The sequence below is a fragment of the Spea bombifrons genome, chromosome 2, assembly GCF_027358695.1.
Source record: "Spea bombifrons isolate aSpeBom1 chromosome 2, aSpeBom1.2.pri, whole genome shotgun sequence".
Taxonomy (NCBI): domain Eukaryota; kingdom Metazoa; phylum Chordata; class Amphibia; order Anura; family Pelobatidae; genus Spea; species Spea bombifrons.
Window position 1 is genome coordinate 74,789,521 of NC_071088.1, and position 20,815 is coordinate 74,810,335.

Consider the following 20,815-nt stretch of genomic DNA (forward strand, 5'->3'; position numbering starts at 1 on the left):
AATCCTGGGAGCCCATTGACTCTGCTTCTGCTGCTGCAATTTAGCACTTTGTAAATTGTGCCTATAGAGTATTGGAGACCTGGTAACCTAACTCTCTCTACATCTGTCATACTATGTGTAACATCATATAATGGCACTTGTAAGCTAATAGTATAGCAGCTTTGTCTGTTTAACACTCTGTTGTGCAAAGTTTATACCGTTAGGAGCTGTTCTTTAGAGAAAAAGACGATAAAGGGGATGTCCTTGCCCACTGCTCCTAGTTGAACTATACTGATGAGTTGCAGGATGGTTTGTAACGTACATCTGGGATTGATGGCTTGCATAAGGGAATTTGTCTAACATTTCCGTTCTGGACTGCCCTTGTGGGTGTGATTATTCTAAAACTAAATTTTCAGAATATAATTGTGCACAACTCAAAGACTGACATGTAGAAAAACATGTTCCTTAAGGATTTAGCGCCTCATATATTACATTTTACTAGAACCTCTATTTCGAGTTGTACAGGTCTCAAGTTGCTTCAGATAAGTCAGGCAAGGCTGTCCATCTTATCCTATCACTAATTTGGCTAACGGCTTAAATAGGTGAAAGGGTATGATGACCTAGCTGTTATTTCTTTGCTGACATCCTATCTTTCTTGTTCTTAGCATCCACTTTAATATTGTTCTTGGCGAATATATATTTGTGACAGGACCAACTTGGTACACCCACCCGATGCTGCTTCCTTCTCATAGCCACCAGGAATACAAGACTTCAATCGTCAGGTGGAACTAGCGTCGAAGACAGCAGGAAACACCGCTTCTCAGGAACATCGGTGGCACTGTAGGATGGCAATACAGTGCTTTACTGTCCTGACAAGGTCAGCACCACGACTTACCCCAATAACAAGACAGAACTCATATTGAGGTAAAACAGGAACTGACTTTATTGGGAACAGCAAAGATATTTGTACATACAACATAACTGGATCAGGAGAACAATCTAGTATAAACTACCAGACAGCCCAGCGCCTCCATACAGTTCTATGGCCAGCAATTTCAGGGTGATCTCAAGGGAGTGACATCAATCCCAGGGTACCAATGGAGAACTCAGGGTCAGAGGATGTTATCTTCCAAAAAGCGACTTGATTTGACGTCGGGACCCTGAGCGTCAATGTCGGAAATGTCCCCAGGAATAGTCCGAGTTTCATAGCCGAGGCAAGGTAAACCCCAGTCCTAAAGATGGGTAATAAAACCAGTATTCCTAAGAGTTCCCAAATGAGCACCTCTGAGATTTGCCCACCATAAGCATTGTGTAACCCCAAAAAAGTAACGTGGAAGGACATCAGATATCAAACTCAAACCTACCCCCATGAGATCTCAGCCTCAGGGGGTTACTGTGACAATATGTACACTGTTTTTAATATTCATTTGGATTTTGAATAACTAGTTACTGTTAAGTACTTGGTTCAATTAAAATGATCTACAGAAAAAAATGGCAAACTTGTCACATGGCGGCTGTGATGTCACAACAAATCCTCTTGTATGTTGCACTAGTCCTGACAGCTGATAGTCCATCTCTAAGTGAAAAGGTTCTAGGGTAAGATGTTTGACAAACACTACGCGGAGTCAAATGAATCAGAAGGTAACAAGTAACACAGAACAGAGATTTATAGACCTGACAGTTAAACACCTAACATGTCAAGTCAATATTTTGCCTTTGGCCTAAGAAATCAATAGGTTCAAAGCATTAAAGATCCATGCCTGCCTCTTGGGCAATTACATATTTGTGTTGCAGTCAACACACAATATTCTCTAACAAAAGAGTGACTGGACATTAGACTTCCCTTCAGTTCAAAAGCTTGTTTTCAAAAAGTGATTAAATAACATGCCAAGTAAAAGTCAATATGTGTAATGTGTGTTGCGCAATAATAGATTAACAGTTGTTTACGCATGCATTCCAATGATCAGCCAACGGTGGAAAATACGGTATTTCCTTTGTCCATTTTTGCCTATTAAGGGTGATAATATGTGGCATGTTATCGTGAGCCAAATCTTAAATTTACCTGTAAGACATCCAACAAATAGAGGTGTCCTGACCTTAATGGAAATGGTTTCATCTGTGTACATCACACACCTCAAACCTGCCCCTTGCAGAGGGAGAGTATTGGGCAGCCTATCTCGTCAAGGTCCTAGGTATGCCTACATCCGTCTTTTTCCAGCCTGATAATGTGACTAATAAAGCAATATCTAGGGTACAAATGTGATCATGTGACAGGAAACGGCAAATCATGAATCCCTATGGTTACTAGTACAAACAAAAAAGATAAAGTCATAGGGATACAAAATATATCATGTCACTAATGATACAGTACAACTATATTATTTTTCATAAAGACACATTAAAAGGCTTTCAGGTGTCGCAACTCTTATTTGTTAAGTTGTGATATTGAACAGTGTTGTGGAGCTGTGCTGCTATTTGCACCCTCACCGAAAATCTTGACATTGTTTAGGGCGTGCTTTGACAATTATTGAGAGCTCCTGCAATCTCCCCTTAGTGATTTGACTCCAAGGTCCCAGTTTACAGCTCACTCTAAGGGAGAACGAAACTTTAAAAGAGTAATCCAGTTGGGATATTAAGCCCAGGAAAAACACTTAGCCCAAAATGTTAAGAAATCAAGGAAACAGGTCAGGCATATCCAAGACACGCTACCTACTACTCAATACAATTCAAACAGCAGCAACAGCATCACATTTCAACAATGAGAATGCTGCATGTGCTACTAAATAACACATATTGTGAATGCTTATCCCCTCCTTAATTTATATTTCCTGCAAATTTAGCAATGTGATTGTCTTGACTTAAGACAAGACAATGATAAATCCACCATGTCCATAAATTTCAAACTCAGAACCTTTTGCATCCAATCCAAGACAAATCCTCAGCCCACCTTCCAGAAGCAGTAACTCTCAAATCATTCTGGTCAAACTTCCAGTAGCTGTCACCTTTGAAAAAGTAGACAGACCCATCCAGATGGGTTAACACTCCATTAGTCGCCGATGGTATGCCTTTCCAGTCCTTCAAACTACGTGGGTAGTAAGGCTCCACAGTCATTGATTCCTCGTTTATCACATAATACTTGCCCCCCTTAAAAAGTACTAGTTGCCCGAGGGGCTGAAAGTATAGGACTGTGTCAGGGTGACGGGGAAGCCCATTAGTGCTGCACTTTCGAGGAAAACCACCATCCAGTTTAGAGTCTTTGTATCTCCAACATTTCCCACCTGCAACAGGAACCAAATCAGATGTTAAAACAGTTTTCCATAACAATATAAAGTAAAAACAAACAATGACAGATCAGCATCTAGTGTTAAATGCCAGTACCATCATTCCAATTACCTTTGCTTGCATTATCAACAATTAGAACACATTAAAACTTAATTCCCTCCCTGATAAAGCTACCAATGGATTCCCCTTGTTATTGCTCAGTGGTGATTGACCCCCTAAATGAAATGTATGCCCAAAAAATGCTAACAACTAAAACGTAACTTTTATTAGCAATTGCATTAAAATATAAAAGAAACCCCATAAAATTACAGAAAGACCTAATATCTCATAGATGCTTCATGCATAACAAAATTATGCCAGGCTTCCGAGCCCAGGTAGAGAGCCAATTAGCTTATTAACTAATAAAATACAACGCCGAAATTGAGCTATAATCAAAGTTTTCCCTGTCATTGGCAGGATGCACACAACCACACACTGTGAGAGTGTACGACCACAGTCACTTCTATTTAGCCAGCAACTTAACGTACTTGTTAAAGTGCCAGGGACAATTTTATTCTTCAAAGATGTTGAAAAATATAATTCTTCTGCAAATCCCCACTTAAATAGATAATTCCCTCTTTGTACTAACTTCTGGTTGAGAACAACAACTTTGTTGCACAGCAAAAAGTGATATCACTAATTGGATTAATTGGCACCCCAAACCTTTTCATCTCTGATATTGGTAAGGTTAGGAGTAACAAGAAGCACTAGACGGTATATAGTAAACTTGCAGTCATAGAAACCCCTTCGGGAAACAGCTATTAGTGGTCCGTACTCCGCATGTCTCAGCAATGTGGAAGCTACAGTGTCAGACTAAATCACTCAAGCAGATCACCACCAGATACTGGCCACACACATTGTCCAAGTGTGACTCTATTCCAGTTCATTAATGCCAGGGAACAAACATGAAATGCCATGGGAACCAGACTTAATTGGCAACACCACTTACCTACAGAAAATGGGTTATTTGTTTTTCTCGTTAAGAATTATTAGCTAAGTTGCCTGGTTTTGCTTTCAGCAAAACTATGGCATGGATGTTATATGTTCATAACACGACTAATAACATGATAGCTGAGCTGTTGAGAGTATTTTGGTTGTAAGGTTTTATTAGTTTAAATAGCTTAATTAAAGTTAACACCAGATGAGTGAATGTGTACTGGGACTTCAGCTTATGACTAAATGCTCTATAAACTACAGCTCAGGTAAAGGGATGCCCTGCAGTGCTGGAGGTGTATAACCAAGTAACTGATTGCCTTTACACATACTACATGGTAGCACTTTACACATGCCGGTCAACCACACGTGAAAATGATATGTGTCCTAGAAAACATGGCCAGTGTGGTCACCCTACCCAAGGCCCAATGATGGCACTTGGACTCTCCATTGGGCATCAGTGGCTTGTCACAGATGCTTTGCTCATCCCTGGGTAACAGTGACACCTCCCTAACCCTTAGACAGAAGTATGAAAACAGGATAGTGATTGTGATAATTAGAGTCTGAAGGAGATTTGTTTAAAATAATCCTGTTTGTCTTCTGTGTATTTCACAATGTAACTTTTTATGGAAATAAATTATTATTTGGTTAATGTAAACAAAGTTTACAAAATATTACTTTATTGCATGTTAATTCTAGCATCCAGTTTTGCCACTATACAAACTGTGTACAAAAAATGTCAACGGGACTACAAAATCTCAGTGAGAAAATAGGTGTTAATAGCACCTTCTTCGTACGCTTTTGCATAATACTCACACCCAGACTTTTTTATTCAAATCATATACAGCCAAAGACGTAGTTAGCAATGAGACTATTATGTTATGTTACAACATTGGTAATTACAACAGTCTTGTCTCCTTATATTCTTCTTATAACAGCTTTGTAACCCACCAAAAAAAGAGGTCACGCTAAGACCAGGAAATCTGTATTTTATCAAATCTTTTAGAATAAGGCATAGAGATCTTACAGAAAGAAACTGGCAGCTCATATTATTTCAAATACTGGGATAACATAGTTCACATCTATTGAGCTACTGTTTAAAGAAGGAAAGCACAATAAGAAAGATATCAGCTTCAGCGGGGCACAGTAGGATATCATTTTTACCAACTACGTTTCACCTTTAAAGAAGTAGAACTTTCCAGTTGAACCAGACACGGCTGCAGCTTCAACATAAGCTGGGAGCTTCTTCCATCGCTGTCGCAGAAGATGGGGCTTAGAGACATTTCCATTCTGTGAGACTGTCCAGAAGTAACTGCCTTTGAAGATGTGCAATGTATTTTTCTTATCTGTATGAACAAATAGTTATGTGTATCTATTTGGCCATGATAAATAGGAAATGTTGTAAAAATGGAGATTGTGAGTTGACAGATAGTAGAGGAGAGAGCTGTTTGCATTGACATTCATGTTGTCTGCAACAAAAGAAACCCTGTGTTTTTGGTAGTTCTGAGAAAAGTACCCTACATAAGCATTTATTTCCTTTGTATGCGTGTCTGCTTACATATAGGGTAAAGGAGATGCCTCAACTGGCATGGCTGCGTCTAAATGGGGTGTTAATGGTTCCTGTTGAACCCTCTAATATCAGGGATGCAGACTAATACAATAAAAAGTTGAAATCCATGCTCAAGAATGTTATCGCATACACTGATTCGAGGAAAGCTCTTACCCCATGTGATGGCATCAAAGACAGACTGGCAATAGGGTGGCACCCTGTTCCCCTTTTCGAAACCTTCATTATTTTCTGGATTCCAGTCCTGAAAAAATGTAAACTCCTTTCCTGAGAGCTGCACTGTCTTGCCACTTGGTGGAGCCCCTGGTACAAAAACACAACGCAATGGGTATTAAGACTCATTGATAAATGCCATCAGCGGAACCTCCAGCTTATATTATTGATTTATACACCGCCATCATATCCTGCAGCACTGTATGATGGCAGAGCACTAAATATCCAGCAGAGAGGACAATATTTTCGAAATATCAGGAGACATTATATATATAATAATATATATTATATATTTATATATATATATATATATATATATATATATATATGGAATATATATTCCATTCCCATACTATAAAAAAACACATGGACAACACAGTGCCTGCAACTGAATTACAACTAAATTTCCCATTGTGCCTTACCATACAGATTTTGGATGGCTAGGATGTCATCAAAATTCAGCACATATTCTTTGCCTAGTTTCTTGTAGTAGGGAGACATGAGGGCATTTTTGAAGGGTGAGTGCTGAAGCCCCAAGGTGTGCCCAATTTCATGCGCCATGACAATAAAGAGGTTCCTGCCCCTTCCACTTAATGACCAATGCTCCGCATTGTCAAAATGAGCTTCCCCTCGTCTTGGGAAAAAGGCATGTGCAAGAGCGCCTCCTGTTAGGAATTAAAATATGGTCATACATTAGGACAACTGTAGCTGACTAACTCTTTACTTATTATTCCGAAGTAGTAGAGTAGAGGTTGTAGCCGTATTAGTCCAGTGGTGTCAATATCAAATTACAGATGGAATAAGTATCTTGTGATAATACCTTTTTTATTGGACTAACAGAATTTTGGAATGACAAGCTTTCGGGAGCTCTTCTCCCTTTCTCAGGAAATGTTTTTTTCTCATTCCAAAATTCTGTTAGTCCAATAAAAAAAGGTACCGTATTTGCTCGATTATAAGACGACCCTGATTATAAGACGACCCCCCAAAATCTGAATATTAACTTAGGAAAAAAAGAAAAAGCCTGAATATAAGACGACCCCAAAGGAAAAAAGTTTTACCAGTAAATGTTAATTCATGTAAACTATTTTTTTTAATAAAAGCTATGATTGAGAAAAAGATTTTTTTTGTTTTTATTTCTTGTATTTTCCAACCTGTCCCCCAGTTACGCACATCTGCCTCCAGGCTTGCCACTCCAATATGACACTGTGGCCCATGATATGCCTTTTAACCCTCTATATGCCACTGTGCCCCATGGTATGCCTTTTGACCCCCTATGTGCCACTCTGCCTCCAGAAATGCCTTATACCCCTATATCCCATTCTGGCATTTAGGGGGTTAAAATGCATATTATGGGGCAGAGTGGCATATAGGGAGGTATAAGGCATTTTAGGAGGCAGAGTGGCATTAAGGGAGTTAAAAGGCATTGTATAGAGCACTCTGCCTCCAGAAATGCCTTATACCCCTATATGCCACTCTGCCATTTAGGGGGTTAAAAGGCATATTATGGGGCAGAGTGGCATATAGGGAGGTATAAGGCATTTCAGGAGGCAGAGTGCTCTATTAAATCCCCCCTTAACGCCACTCCAGAAATGCCCTATGCCCCCATTTAACACACACACACCCTATACCACCATTTAACTCACACACACACACACTCTCTCTCTCTCTCTCTCTCCCCCCTCCCTTCCCCCGCTCTCCCCCCTCTCTTACCGGTGCTTCCAGCCGGGGCAGCGGGTTGACGTCGCCTTCTGCTTCAGCCCGAAGGAGGTGTGGCTAGCAGCGGGGGTTTGTATGCGTCCGTCGCGTATACTTTCCCCGGCTGTCAGAGATCAAAGTTCCCCGCACCGGTGCGGCACCGGTGCGGGGAACTCTGATCTCTGACAGTCGGGGAAGGTCTATGCGACGGACGCAGACAACCCCCGCTGCTAGCCACACCTCCTTCCGGCTGCAGCGGACGTTGTCTACGCGGATCGCGTAGACGTCAACCCGCTGCCCCGGCAACACAGCAGGAAGCAAGGAAGCACCGGTAAGTGTGTGTAGGATGGGGGGGGGGTGAGACAGGAGGATCCAGATCCCCTGCAGCGGTGCGGGGGATCTGGATCTTAGTCTCCTAATCAGACCTCTATTTGAGGTCTGATTAGAAGACGACCCCGATTAGAAGACGAGGGGTATTTTTCAGAGCATTTGCTCTGAAAAAAACCTCGTCTTATAATCGAGCAAATACGGTATTATCACAAGATACTTATTCCATCTTTTACTTTTTATTTCGTAAATTCTATTTACAAACCACCATGTTTAGCTCAGGCTAGCATGCCGAAACTTACAAACGCCAAACTGTGCTATGATTTACCCATTTACTCCAGGATTTTTTAATTTCCCTAATGTTCAATCTCTGCTGGATTACTGTACCTGGGGCCTGAAATGCGAATGCCTAGCTGGAATCTCAAGGGGTGGGCAATGTTGCCATTTCCCCATAAGTTAAAAAACAATGTAGAAAAGCCCATTAATTTTCTATGGACCTGGTTGGTGTCTGGGATAGTGAGTGACCCTGGAGAGTTTCCCTTGTGACTAGGGTTGGACTGGCTCTATCAGAGAATACCCAAAATGCAAAGTTTCCTCTTGGGACTACACCACAGTCAAAGTAGCCCTTAGTTAACCAAGACTTGGTGGGGGGGGCTATAAATGGGAAGACAGAACCCCCCCACAAAGACTCGTCTACAAAAGAAATAAAATACTTTAATGCAATAAGCCCATTGCTCTGATTTAACAGATCCTCCAAATATGATTGGTCCAACATCCTTACTTTTTATTTATACTCACAATATTTGACAGCATAATAGTCATGATAATACCGTATTTGCTCGATTATAAGACGAGGTTTTTTCCAGAGCAAATGCTCTGAAAAATACCCCTCGTCTTATAATCAGGGTCGTCTTATAATCAGACCTCAAATAGGTCTGATTATGAGACTAAGCTCCAGATCCCCTGCAGCGATGCAGAGGACCTGGATCCTCCTGTGTTAACCCCCCCCCAACTTACCGGTGCTTCTGAGTCCCCGGTGCTTAGTCCGGGCTGCGTGTAGAGCTCTACGCGATATAATCGCGTAGAGCTCTACACGATACAATCGCGTAGAGCTCTACACGCTTCCCGGACTAAGCACTGGGGACCCAGATGCAGGGGACCTGCATCCTCCTGTGTTATGCCCCCTCCAACTTACCGGTGCTTCTGAGTCCCCGGTGCTTAGTCCGGGCAGCGTGTAGAGCTCTACGTGATTCGCGTGGAGCTCTACATGCTGTCCGGACTAAGCACCTGGGGCTCAGATGCAGGGGACCTGGACCCTCCTGTTATGCGCCCCCCCAACTCAGAAGCACCGGTAAGTTTGGAGGAGGGAGGGGGAGTGTTAAATGGGGGGTGTAAGGCATTTCTGGAGGCAGAGTGCTCTGTGAAATGCCTTTTAACCCCTTTAATGCCACTCTGCCTCCTGAAATGCCTTAAACCTCCCTATATGCCACTCTTCCCCATAATATGCCTTTTAACCCTCTGTGGCATATAGGGTTAAAAGGCATATCATGGGGCACAGTGGCATATAGGGTTAAAAGGCATATCATGGGGCACAGTGGCATATAGGGGGTATAAGGCACTTCTGGGGCAGATGTGCATAACTGGGGTGCAGGTTGAAAAATAGAAGGAAATAAAACCAAAATATTTTTCTCAAGCATACCTTTTATTAAAAAAAGTGTTTAAATGAATTAACATTTACTGGTAAAACTTTTTTCCTATAGGGTCGTCTTATATTCAGGCTTTTTCTTTTTTTCCTAAATTAATATTAAGATTTGGGGGGTCGTCTTATAATCAGGGTCGTCTTATAATCGAGCAAATACGGTAATAGAGATAATAGCCAGTTTTGTTGACTGCTTTTATCCATCGTTATGCACCGTATACGTTGGACAGCCCTGACTTATTGTATGTCCACCTCTCTATTAATATCACAGCTTTAATTCTTGAGTCTTGTCAATCAGGCCCAGCTATTTGAGCATGCATGGTGCACATCTGCCAGGCAGAAGTGTACATTTACAATGAATTTGCCTTCCCAGTAACCGTTTCAGCATGCTGACAGCATGAATGCCTGTAAATCAGGGTCAATGTGTGAGGTAAGTAAAGATACATTCTGTATGAGTCTTTCTAAATTAAAATGTTGAACTTTCCTTTAGGTGATCAATAATTGGTTAATGAAACTAAAATATGAACCGATTCAGGATCAGGGCTTTTACGTTGACCAGACGTTGACCATTGCGATATTTGTGTTTTTGCTACTCACACAAATACAATATTTTTGGGGAAAAGTAGAGCTAGTTTTTTAAAACCATACTAATATATGTAAGATGTTATTTTTTATGAAAAAATAAATAAAAATGAGATTTAAAAAAATTATTTACAGTTGCATAAATGTGAAAAAAATACCCAAAATATATTTATTACGCAATATTCCCATTTTAGTTTTTAAGTTTATTTTTATTTTTATTTAACCCCTACCTAACCCTATCCCTATCTATATGTATGTTACTTACTGTTCTCTGTCTCCCTCCAAATCACAATCCCAGTGAGTGGCAGAAAAGACAGACTGTATCAGTGCATGTGATGTGTAGCAGCGATCACATGTACAGAAGGGCAGATTATCTGCTGTAGGTTGACCTTTCTGGTCACAGAGTGCTCAGCTACAGCAGTGACCCCTCAATCACAACGTGGGACCAGATTTTACTTATGACTTACCAGGTATATCATTGGTCCTCTAGGGACATCTTTTCATGACATACCTAGTGTTAAACAGATTTGACTGTTGTATAAAATAAAGTATTTATTAATGCTAAAAAAACAAGAAAGAAAAGCTTACGAGGAGATATTTTTAGCACCTGGTCCGTCAAAAGCATTTGTGACTCCGTCATTGTGATCTCCATCATAGAAAGCCAAGCGAATGTCTGCTGGTCCTGTTGTAGCTTCAGAAAATGTCAGAGACGAGACATTGCCCCACAGCTGGAATGCAGTTTTCACTGCTTGTCTCACTTGGTGCTGGGACAAATACCATGGCCAATTGACAATATGATATGTCAGATGGCGTTTGTACCATTTATCTGTGGGACATAAAATAAGAATTGATCACAATTCTAAATGTGTCAAAGGCATAGAGTTTTCAAAATGGAACAAGCTTTAACGTTTCTGTTAGTATTTACATAAAAGTCAATAGAAAGCATGTACTTAGAAGTGGAACAATTCTCAGTGTTTCCCTTTGCTGATGATTAAACCATGTAGTACTGCACAATCACGCTTCCAAGTGGTATCCTTTGTCACTGGTTTCTAAGTGACAGTAGACCTGTATGGTGTTCTATACCAATTTACTTTTAAAGGAACTTGTAAAAAATCTTAAGGCTCCTTAGTGGCATAAACACATGTACACATGGACAAAAGTATCGGGACACCTGACCACTACACCAACAGAGACTTTTATGACATCACATCTAGACACATAGATATTAATATGAGGTAGTTCCCTTCTTGCAGCTATAACGGCTACCACTCTTCTGGGAAGGTTTTCCACATGATTTCGGAGATTTCTGCCCGTTCATCCAGTAGAGCATTTGTGAGGTCAGGCACTGATGTTGGACGAGAAGGCCTGGCTCGTAATCTCATTCCAGTTTATCCCAAAGGTGTTTAATGAGATTAAGGCTATGTGCGTGCACAGTCATGCTGGAATAGAAAATGCCTTCCCCAAACTGTTCCCACAAAGTTGGAAGCATAGCATTGTCCAAAATGTCTTGGTATACTGAAGGGGACTGTGGCCCAGTGCACAATGCAAGGTCTATAAAGACATGGTTGGATGAACTTGACTGGCCTACAGAGAGCCCTGACCTCAACCCCATTCAACACCTTTGGGATGAACTGGAATGGAGCTTGAGAGCCAGGACTTCAGGTCCAACATCAGTGTCTGACCTCACAAATTCTCTATTGAATGAGTGGGACATCGCGTCTACTGGACTAATATGGCTTCACCCATTTACACATATATATATATATATATATATATATATCATTAACCATGCTTCATAAATATGTGCACATAAAGCATGTTCAGATATTCTTGTATATTTTCACTTCACTTCCTCAAATGAAAGTAAAAGTCTCCTGAATTTCTTCCAATATCTGGTCAGACTAATAGAAAACTAGCAAAGACTCGCTGTATAAAAATAGCGTTGTGATAAATTTCTCCAAATGGTCAATTACTGTGACCTTTCAATTGGGTGGGGTATAAAAACAAACTAATCTCTTCCTATTCTTAACAGGGAAAGTTAGTATCTGTGAAGCCAAAACTTTCTCTAAATATTAACTCGTTCATTACTAAGTTGTCACATTTGAGTCTATTCTATTCAGTCGAGAGAATGCGAGTTGGTAATCAAGGAGGATTTGCAGCAGCAAATTTACATAAACTGAACACAATGTCCAACCTGCATATTCACTTCTTGCATTCACACTAGAAGCTAGAAATGATTTAGCTGAAAAACAACAGCAACTTGTGCTTTATTTAACCCTAAGGTGCTTGAGAATTGAGAATGTGTGTGGAAACAAATTACACCTCTGTTTCAATAAAGTTTAAAAAAGTAAAAAAATTAAAATGAAAAAAATACAGGTGGTTCTAACATCGCATGCCAGTGCTCCATCTGCTTACCAACCCTTATAAAGGCAAACATGAGAATAACATTTACAAATTAAGAATAATTTAATGGAGGGTGGGTTAAATTGTGCAGATAATTACTATTCCTGGTAAAAGGAAGTTAGCATAGTGGCTCTCTCTTTTGTTTAGTGTATTGGATAATGCTGGATTTGGCAAATTGACAAAGTTGTTTTAAATAAAAAGTATTTTCTTTCCTATTCATACAACCGCAGTCTTATACACACACACATTAAAACACACACACTAATACACACACACTAATTGTTCCCAGGTTTTTATGTGAGAGTTACCATTATCACAAAACCACACTCAGCCTGCCTCTGCATTCCTGCCCTGTAAGTCTAGACACGGAAACCTTCTACCTTCTGCCTTCCTAATCAGACATCTCCAGGAACAATCAAATCAAAGAACAATCATTGCCTAGAATAATTTCAGTTGAGCAAAACCCAGTTTAAGCCTAAGATTAAAAACATAAAGGCTGAATATGGTTACAGTCATACTGGAAACCAAACTTGACAAGTGTGCAGCACACAAGGAACAACTACAGATATGCAAGATGAGCAAGAATACGTAAAACTTTTTAATGCTACTTAGTACCATACAAGTAACATATGGTAAGGGATAATCACCCATCAAGTCAGTCATGTGAAAAAGCCTAGGGGCCTAGCTACTAAAGGGAGCTTCAACAGGAGAGTATGCAGGAGAGTTCTGGCTCCTTGACTTCACTATACGTTGTGAAGAGCCAACTGCAGTGAGCTCAGTATAATATATATATATATATAGTCAAATTAGTTAAGATTCTTGAAAATGTCATTATACATTATACAGGGCCAGACCTTCTTGTTGGACGAACTTGCTAGTAATGGCGCTTCATAAGGAATAATTAAGTAGGAAAGTGAATATTCCTCATTGTACGTACAAGAGTATAAAAACCTGCAAAAGTAGCTCCATGAACTTGGGACTTGGTCCAGTGGTCACCAAGAAAATATTATCAAACTCAGTTGAAATATTCATCTTTGGCAAGGAACGTCATGATATGCCAAATTCACCAGTTGTAACATAGCACAGCAAAGGAATATAAAAAAATGTCTGACTCAGTATAACCATTGTGTTATTTTAGGTGAATAACTTGACAATTAGAAATCATGTCAAAACAAGCTCAGGCAACCAACTGCTCAGATCTTCCAAAAGAAGCTTGAGTATTCTCAAGCTTCTTTACGCTTTAAGTTTGCTTCAGAAGGGCGAGTAACAGTAATAGAACAGCCCCAAAGCGCACAAGGCTTGGAGAAGCAAGACCACTTAACCAAGTATCTCAATTAGTTCACTGAGGCCACATGAACAACATTCCACCTTCACAAAATGATTTCAGATACGCTCATTCTTCAGTTTATAGAAAGAGATATAATTATGTGTTCTTTACTTTGAAGTTGTTTTTAGCTAACAAAACAAAAAGAATTAGTCTACGTTAAATGGAAAGAAATACCAGAGAGAATTAAAGATATGGAGATAAGAAGTCCTTTTGTCTTGTATAAGCTGATCTGAAAAAGCACAGGTGACAGAACCCCAACCAAAGTCAAACAAAAAGCCATATTTCTCAGCTAAAGTATCAGCCCCTTTCAAAATGTGTTTCCTTTTATTGCATAGGGTAATTTTTGGGGAGCCTAGAACCAATGTGTAATTAGAATCTACTTCAAATTGCTTTCATATCATATGTAAAATCCTTTACTGAGCAGGAATAACAAGCAGATGAATGCAATAACTGAATCCACCCATTTCCTCACACTGAGATAATGATTACTGTACATTCATCACCACAGACACCTGGGATCTTCAGAGGCCTTCAGATAAAATTCTTGGCATTTTTGTGAGCTGCCAAGCCTTAGGGTGTGGGAAGTGTTATCCAGGTCTAAAAGCAGGTGTGGTGCGAGGCCAAAATAACACAGTAAATGCAAACGGAAAATACACATATTTTAAGCTGTTTCTGGCCAAAAAAAAATGTTTTTATATTCTCATATATATGTTTTGTACACTAAAGACAGATTCTTGCAATTTATTGCATGCAAATCAGGGCAATTGTTACCTTTTTTTCTCCCCTGCCAGCACATGCCTTCCAAGTGTCCTTATTAAGACAGTTCTTCTTTTGCATTGAAATACTTCCACCCCCCCCCCCCCGATGCCCTTCTCTTCTAGGAGATGAAAATATTTGCAGGGTATGAGTGTATTACAGTGTTCTACAGCCCTAAAAGTGTATAGAAACAGAATAGCATGTGCCTAGAACACCATTATGAAAATAAAATACCCTTCTTCTAAATCTCTTAATCTAGGGGCATCCAACATACAGCCCACGGCCAAATGTGGCCTGCCGGATATCGAGGTGTGGCCCACATGAGATCTGCAGCGGTAACTGCATCTACAACAAGAGCCAAGCCTAGGCAGGTGCACTGGCTGCACCATACCACAGTGCTCTGAATAGCAGGGGTGCACCAGGTCAGTCTGTGCTGGCTGATTCTCCCTACTGTCTCCACTGACCTCCAAGATAGTATTCTCAGAGATACTACCTGTGCCATGCGCTACACCAGAAAGGCAGCGGGAGATTAGGCAGCTAAATGCATGGCTGAAGTTTTGGTGTAAGAAGGAGGGCTTTGGGTTTTTAGAGCACTGGGCTGATTTTGCTTTGGGGTACGATAGTCACGATGAATTGCACCTGAATGCAAGAGGGCCCAATGTGCTTGGGGAAAGAATGGCTACACGGTTGAAGGAGATGTTAAACTAGGAATGGGGGGGGAATAAATACCGGGCTAGACAGTATAGAAAGGGAAGGCGATTTAACCAGGTGGGTGGATCTGGGGGCTTGGTCTATACAGATAATAGGGAGAAGCATATATTTTGCCCCACAAAACAAGGACAGAAATCGATTGCAGCTTGTTAAATGACAAGCTAAAGGTCATGCATGCAAATGCTCGCAGTTTAGGGAATAAGATACACGAACTTGTAACAGTAGTGGCAACTGAGAATGTTACTGAGACATTGTATAATGAGAAAAATGACTGGGACATATCAATAACGGGGTACTCTTTATATAGAAAAGCAGAAAGGGCAAGAATGGGTAGGGGTGGCCCTATATGAGAAAAATAACATATAATCAAATTTAACACAAGTTGGTGAGGAGAGCATAGAGTCAGTTTGGGTTACATTACAATTTGGCAAAAGTAAATTAACTCGGGTAGGACGCCCTGGACAAGTAGAATAACTAGATGGGTGACTTTAATCTTCCTGATGTGAACTGGGAAACCAAAGTAGCTGGTTGTGCCCGGAGGATTATCTTTAAAACAAGTAGTTGAGGAACCAACTCATAAGGAGGCCATATTGGATTTAGTGTTCACAAATGGAGATTTGTTAACAGATATTTCTGTAGGTGAAAGTTTGGGATCTAAGCTGACTTTTCTAAAATGAGAATATGTGTAGAGGAGTCATTATCAGACTGGGGCAATTTAAATGGAGTCCAAGAGAAATGTGATTATTTAAAAGTTGTATTATTGAAGATAGCAGATCTATAAGATAAGCCAGAAAGAAGCAAAGGAAGTTATAAGAGCTGCCAAATCACATGCAGAAGAGAGAATTGCCCTGTCAGTAAAAAAGGGAGATAAAACATCTTTTAGATATATAAATGAGAAAAGGAAAGTAAAACAATGATTAGTTAGATTAAAAACAAAAGAAGGAATGTATGTAGAAGAGGATAAAGGTTTAGCTGACTGCCTCAATGAATTTCTGTTCAGTTTTTACAGATGAAAATGAGGGAAAGGGACCTCAGGAAAAAATGAGTCACATGTGAGTCACAGAGGTTCTACTTCAGTTGTCTAGGGTAAAGACAAATAAGTCGATGGGGCCTGATGGGATACACCCCTAGTTATTAAAAGAGCTTTGGTAGTGTACTAGCAAAACGGTTAACAGATTTATTTAACAAATCATTGGTAACGGGAGTCGTCCCAGGGGATTGGAAATTAGCGAATGTTGTGCCCATTCACAAAAAGGCAGTAGGGAGGAGTCGGGCAACTACAGGCCAGTTAGTCTTACATCTGTAGGGGGGAAATTAATGGAAACTATGTTAAAGGACAGGATTGTTGAACATCTGAAGTCACATGGGTTTCAAGATCAAAAACAACATGGGTTTTCCTCAGGAAGATCATGCCAAACGAACCTTATTGATTTTTTTGATTGGGTGACTAAAGTAATCGATCAAGGTGGTGCAGTAGACATTACGTATCTGGATTTCAGTAAGGCCTTTGACACTGTGCCACATAGAAGACTTGGTGTAAGAAGCTCACCAAGCTAGAGGGGCAACGGTTTAAAGGTAACAAAAGGGAATATTACTTTACGGAAAGGGTAGTGGATGTATGGAATAACCTTCCAGCAGAAGTGGTAGATGTTAGTACAGTGAACACCTTTAAGCAAGCATAAGGCTAAGCTAGATATAGGATAAGGACAGGGACCAAGGAAAGTACTCAGAGGTTGGGCAGACTGGATGGGCCTAATGGTTCTTATCTGCCATCACTTTCTATGTTTCTATGTTTACAAATTTTATTTCATTTTCTTTAACAGCAAAGTTACAAAACGCCAATGATTCATATTTCTAAAAAGCATTCACCATGGAAATCAATGGAATGCTTAAGAGGACTGCCTCACATTTAGCACTTTGCATCAGAATTGTTCTTATCAATAGATGCCTATGACTGTTTAGAACTGTAACATAGACCATCTGTGAAATACTGTGTGCCCTGAACTTTTAGTCTAGCACTGCTACTTTTAAAAAGAAACAGTGCCTTAAGAAGCTACAAAGACAACATGTTGCAGAAGTGTGCAATGCTATCTGGATGACAGATGGAAACCTGGTTTAAATAAAGTCCCTTGGGAACCTGTTCTGTGGCACTCTAATAGCTTGAATGCGTGTTGCTATTTGACCATTTATGACATTGCTGGCTTTGGGTCATTGAGTATTATGCTGAAACAAGCACTGTTCTTCTTTAACAGACATATATGTGTTTCCTGTCAACCCACCAAACACATGTTAAAAAGGTTATGAAAATACACTGGATGTGCCATGGACATATGTTGGTCTCTGTAAAGACTTTTTTTTATGTTCTATTCCATTTTTTTTTCTGAAAGCAAGAAACGTCATGGACCTCCATCTAAAACATTTGATTTTCCTAGTCATTTCAATATTCTTAGGATATTGAGACCAGGGCTTCCAACATATGGACACCAGAGTCTTAATTGTAGTTAGAATTTAATTCGTAATCAACCAGCAGAATGGAGCCCTAGTTAACTACATCTGGCCTGCTTGTATTTTTGCTTGTTGGCAAAGCCCAATCAACCAAGTCTACCCTGATTATTATTATTAGCCATTAAGAAGCATCATATTGGGCCCGATAACTGTGGGTGTATCCCCCCCAAAAGAAAAAAAAAAGAAAAACATGCAACTTTATTAAAGGTCTTAGGTGTCCTCTGATAAAACAGTTAATATAATTATTTAACCAGTCACTATTGAAAGGAGTAGTTTGCAAACCTTCAACTACATACATACTAGTAAGACTTTTGTCAGCAGGTGAAAAACTAATGGAATCCATGTTGAAGGAAACGAAATGTTAAATGCAATATCCTAAACAGTATTTTTTTCTTTACTAAGTAACTAACAGACTTTACCAGGCTGGAAGGTAGATTAAAAAATGAATTGGATGATAAAATAATTAAAATATAGTTAATGATAAATATTTTGAGGAAAGTCTTGGTAGTAGCAAGGTACCTCAGGGATCTGTACTGGATCCATATAATATTTGTGTTATATAAATTACAAAGTCTCAAAGGAAAGGCATGTCTTTTGCCAATGATACAAGGGGTAGGCGTTATATCTTGGAATAAGCCAAATTATTTAAAGGGATAGTCTAATGTCCCATACAACCCAACCATTACAAATACTTTAATATGCATTCTTTTACTGGCCAAAACTACTTGAGGCTGCTGATCACCGGCAAGAAAGTGATGCTATTGAAAAAACCCTTGCTCGAGCCAGGCTGGAATTTTGTATGTGCACTATTGCTCAGTAGTTGGCCAAACACATCTCCTGCAGTGTATTAATTGTAAAGGGTGACATAAACACACTTGACCCCAAAAAACAAGAAATTGAAATATATCAATATCTTCAACAAACCAAGATTGTGGTTTTAAAACACAGTACAAACTTTTGTAATAAGATCCACTATTAATTTGGTTACACTCACCTTGGGTCAAATAACCCAGTGTCCCAGTGAGTCTCCTGTATCCATACTTCCTATTCGTTATTACTTTATATTAATCCCCTTCACAACTAGAGACTCCTTCTTCTCTTGGACCAATAAAGCTACATTCTCATTCCTTATACTTATGCTTAAAGACATACTTCTACCAAGTACTTATCAAGAAATAATCTTGTAAAGCTGTACATGTCATTCCTAGTGATGCTTAGAATACATATCCATAATATAATTGTCTACCTTTATTTGCTGAGGGGCACTGAATGTTACTCACTTACTTTTGCTTGTGTACCGTCTACTGCGTTGTTGAACGGAAAGGGGTCTGTTGAATTGGTCCATCCATTGCATGTGGCCTGTATCCTTCATACCACAACGTGGGACAGTCATCTGAAATAATGTGGTGGCATCTAGATCCCCACTGACTGGAAGGTTAGACAACCTCTGGAAATCTCTAAAATTCAACAGTAAAGTAAATTCTGAAGTTATATGAATTTTGGAAAATGGGAAAAATGTGAGAGTAATTAAGTATCTACAGCGCTAATTGTACAGATTAAAGAGAAGAAAATAAATTAGACATTTCAGGAGCTTGGTGGCCCTGGAGGAAAGTCCCATATCAGTTCCACCACCTATGCTACCAATTGTAAGTTTATAGATGGTTGGCTTGAATGGTAATATAAAGTAAATAAAGAGCTAGACATAAGGTAGCTTCCAGCTGGTGATCTACAGTTTGCATTAAAGTTATTTAAAAACAAATCATATTTTTAATCTAATAAAAAAGTAGATTTTTCTTTAAAAAAGTATGCATTTCTACACTAAATCAAAACAAAGCTAAAAATTTTTTTTTTTGCACACCACCAACTTTTCTATGGGTTATAAACCTTTTGCCCACATATTTTTATAATTTCACACTTTGTCTGAGCCAATTTAGATATTCTATACAATACCATGGTGAAAAAGGAAAGGATGTTCACAATTCACAATCTACCATAAGCTTTTGGGCATTATGTAGGAAACCTAATCATTCTCACTTTCCCTTTTAAGATACAATGCTCTACCTGGCAAAACATAACTTGAAATTGGAGTTTTAAGGTCCTATGTCTTAAAGTTAGTTTTAAATAATAAATGTCCCTATAGTTAGTTTGTTTTCTTCTTTCTTTGAAACAATATACAGTCCACTGAGCAGACCAAGTACAGATCAGGAATAGGTTATAAAACTATTTTGAACATCCCACTGAGCACCATTAAATCCATTATTAAGAAATGAAAGAATATGACACCACAAAAAACCTGCCAAGAGAAGGCCACCCACCAAAACTCACAGGCCAGGCAAGAAGGGCATTAATCAGAGAGGCAAGAAAGAGTCCAAAGATAACTCTGAAGGAACTGCAAAGCTCCATAGCGGAGATTGGAGTATCTGTCCATATGACCAATTTAATCTGTACACTCGACAGTGCCGGGCTTTATGGAAAAGTGGCCAGAAAAAAGCCATTGCTTTACAAAAAATAAGCAAACATGTTTGCTGTTCTCCAAACGACATGTGGGAGACTCCCCAAACATATGGAAGAATGTACTCTGGTCAGATGAGACTAAAATTGAACTTTTTGGCAATCAAGTAAAACGCAATGTCTGAACAACGCTCATGACCCGAGAACACCATCCACACAGTGAAGCATGGGGGTTGCAGCATATTGTTGTAGGGATGTTTTTCATCAGCAGGGACTGGGAAACTGGTCAGGATTGAAGGAATGATGGATGGCACTAAATACAGGGAAATTCTGTGAAGATATTACC

General features: G+C 39.6%; 1 protein-coding gene across 1 annotated transcript in view; it reads right to left on the reverse strand.

Moving 5' to 3' along the window:
• Positions 1-898: 898 nt before the first annotated feature.
• MMP28 (matrix metallopeptidase 28) overlaps positions 899-20,815 on the reverse strand; it is a 29,291-nt gene continuing 9,374 nt past the window's right edge. Inside the window, exons 3-9 of the mRNA XM_053454826.1 lie at positions 19,303-19,475; positions 10,924-11,142; positions 6,436-6,678; positions 5,957-6,103; positions 5,412-5,579; positions 2,864-3,257; positions 899-1,211 (exon numbers count right to left, since the gene is read on the reverse strand). Of these exons, the coding sequence (XP_053310801.1) occupies positions 2,884-3,257; positions 5,412-5,579; positions 5,957-6,103; positions 6,436-6,678; positions 10,924-11,142; positions 19,303-19,475 (1,324 nt within the window). The 3' untranslated portion in view covers positions 899-1,211; positions 2,864-2,883. The remainder of the gene's footprint in view (positions 1,212-2,863; positions 3,258-5,411; positions 5,580-5,956; positions 6,104-6,435; positions 6,679-10,923; positions 11,143-19,302; positions 19,476-20,815) is intronic.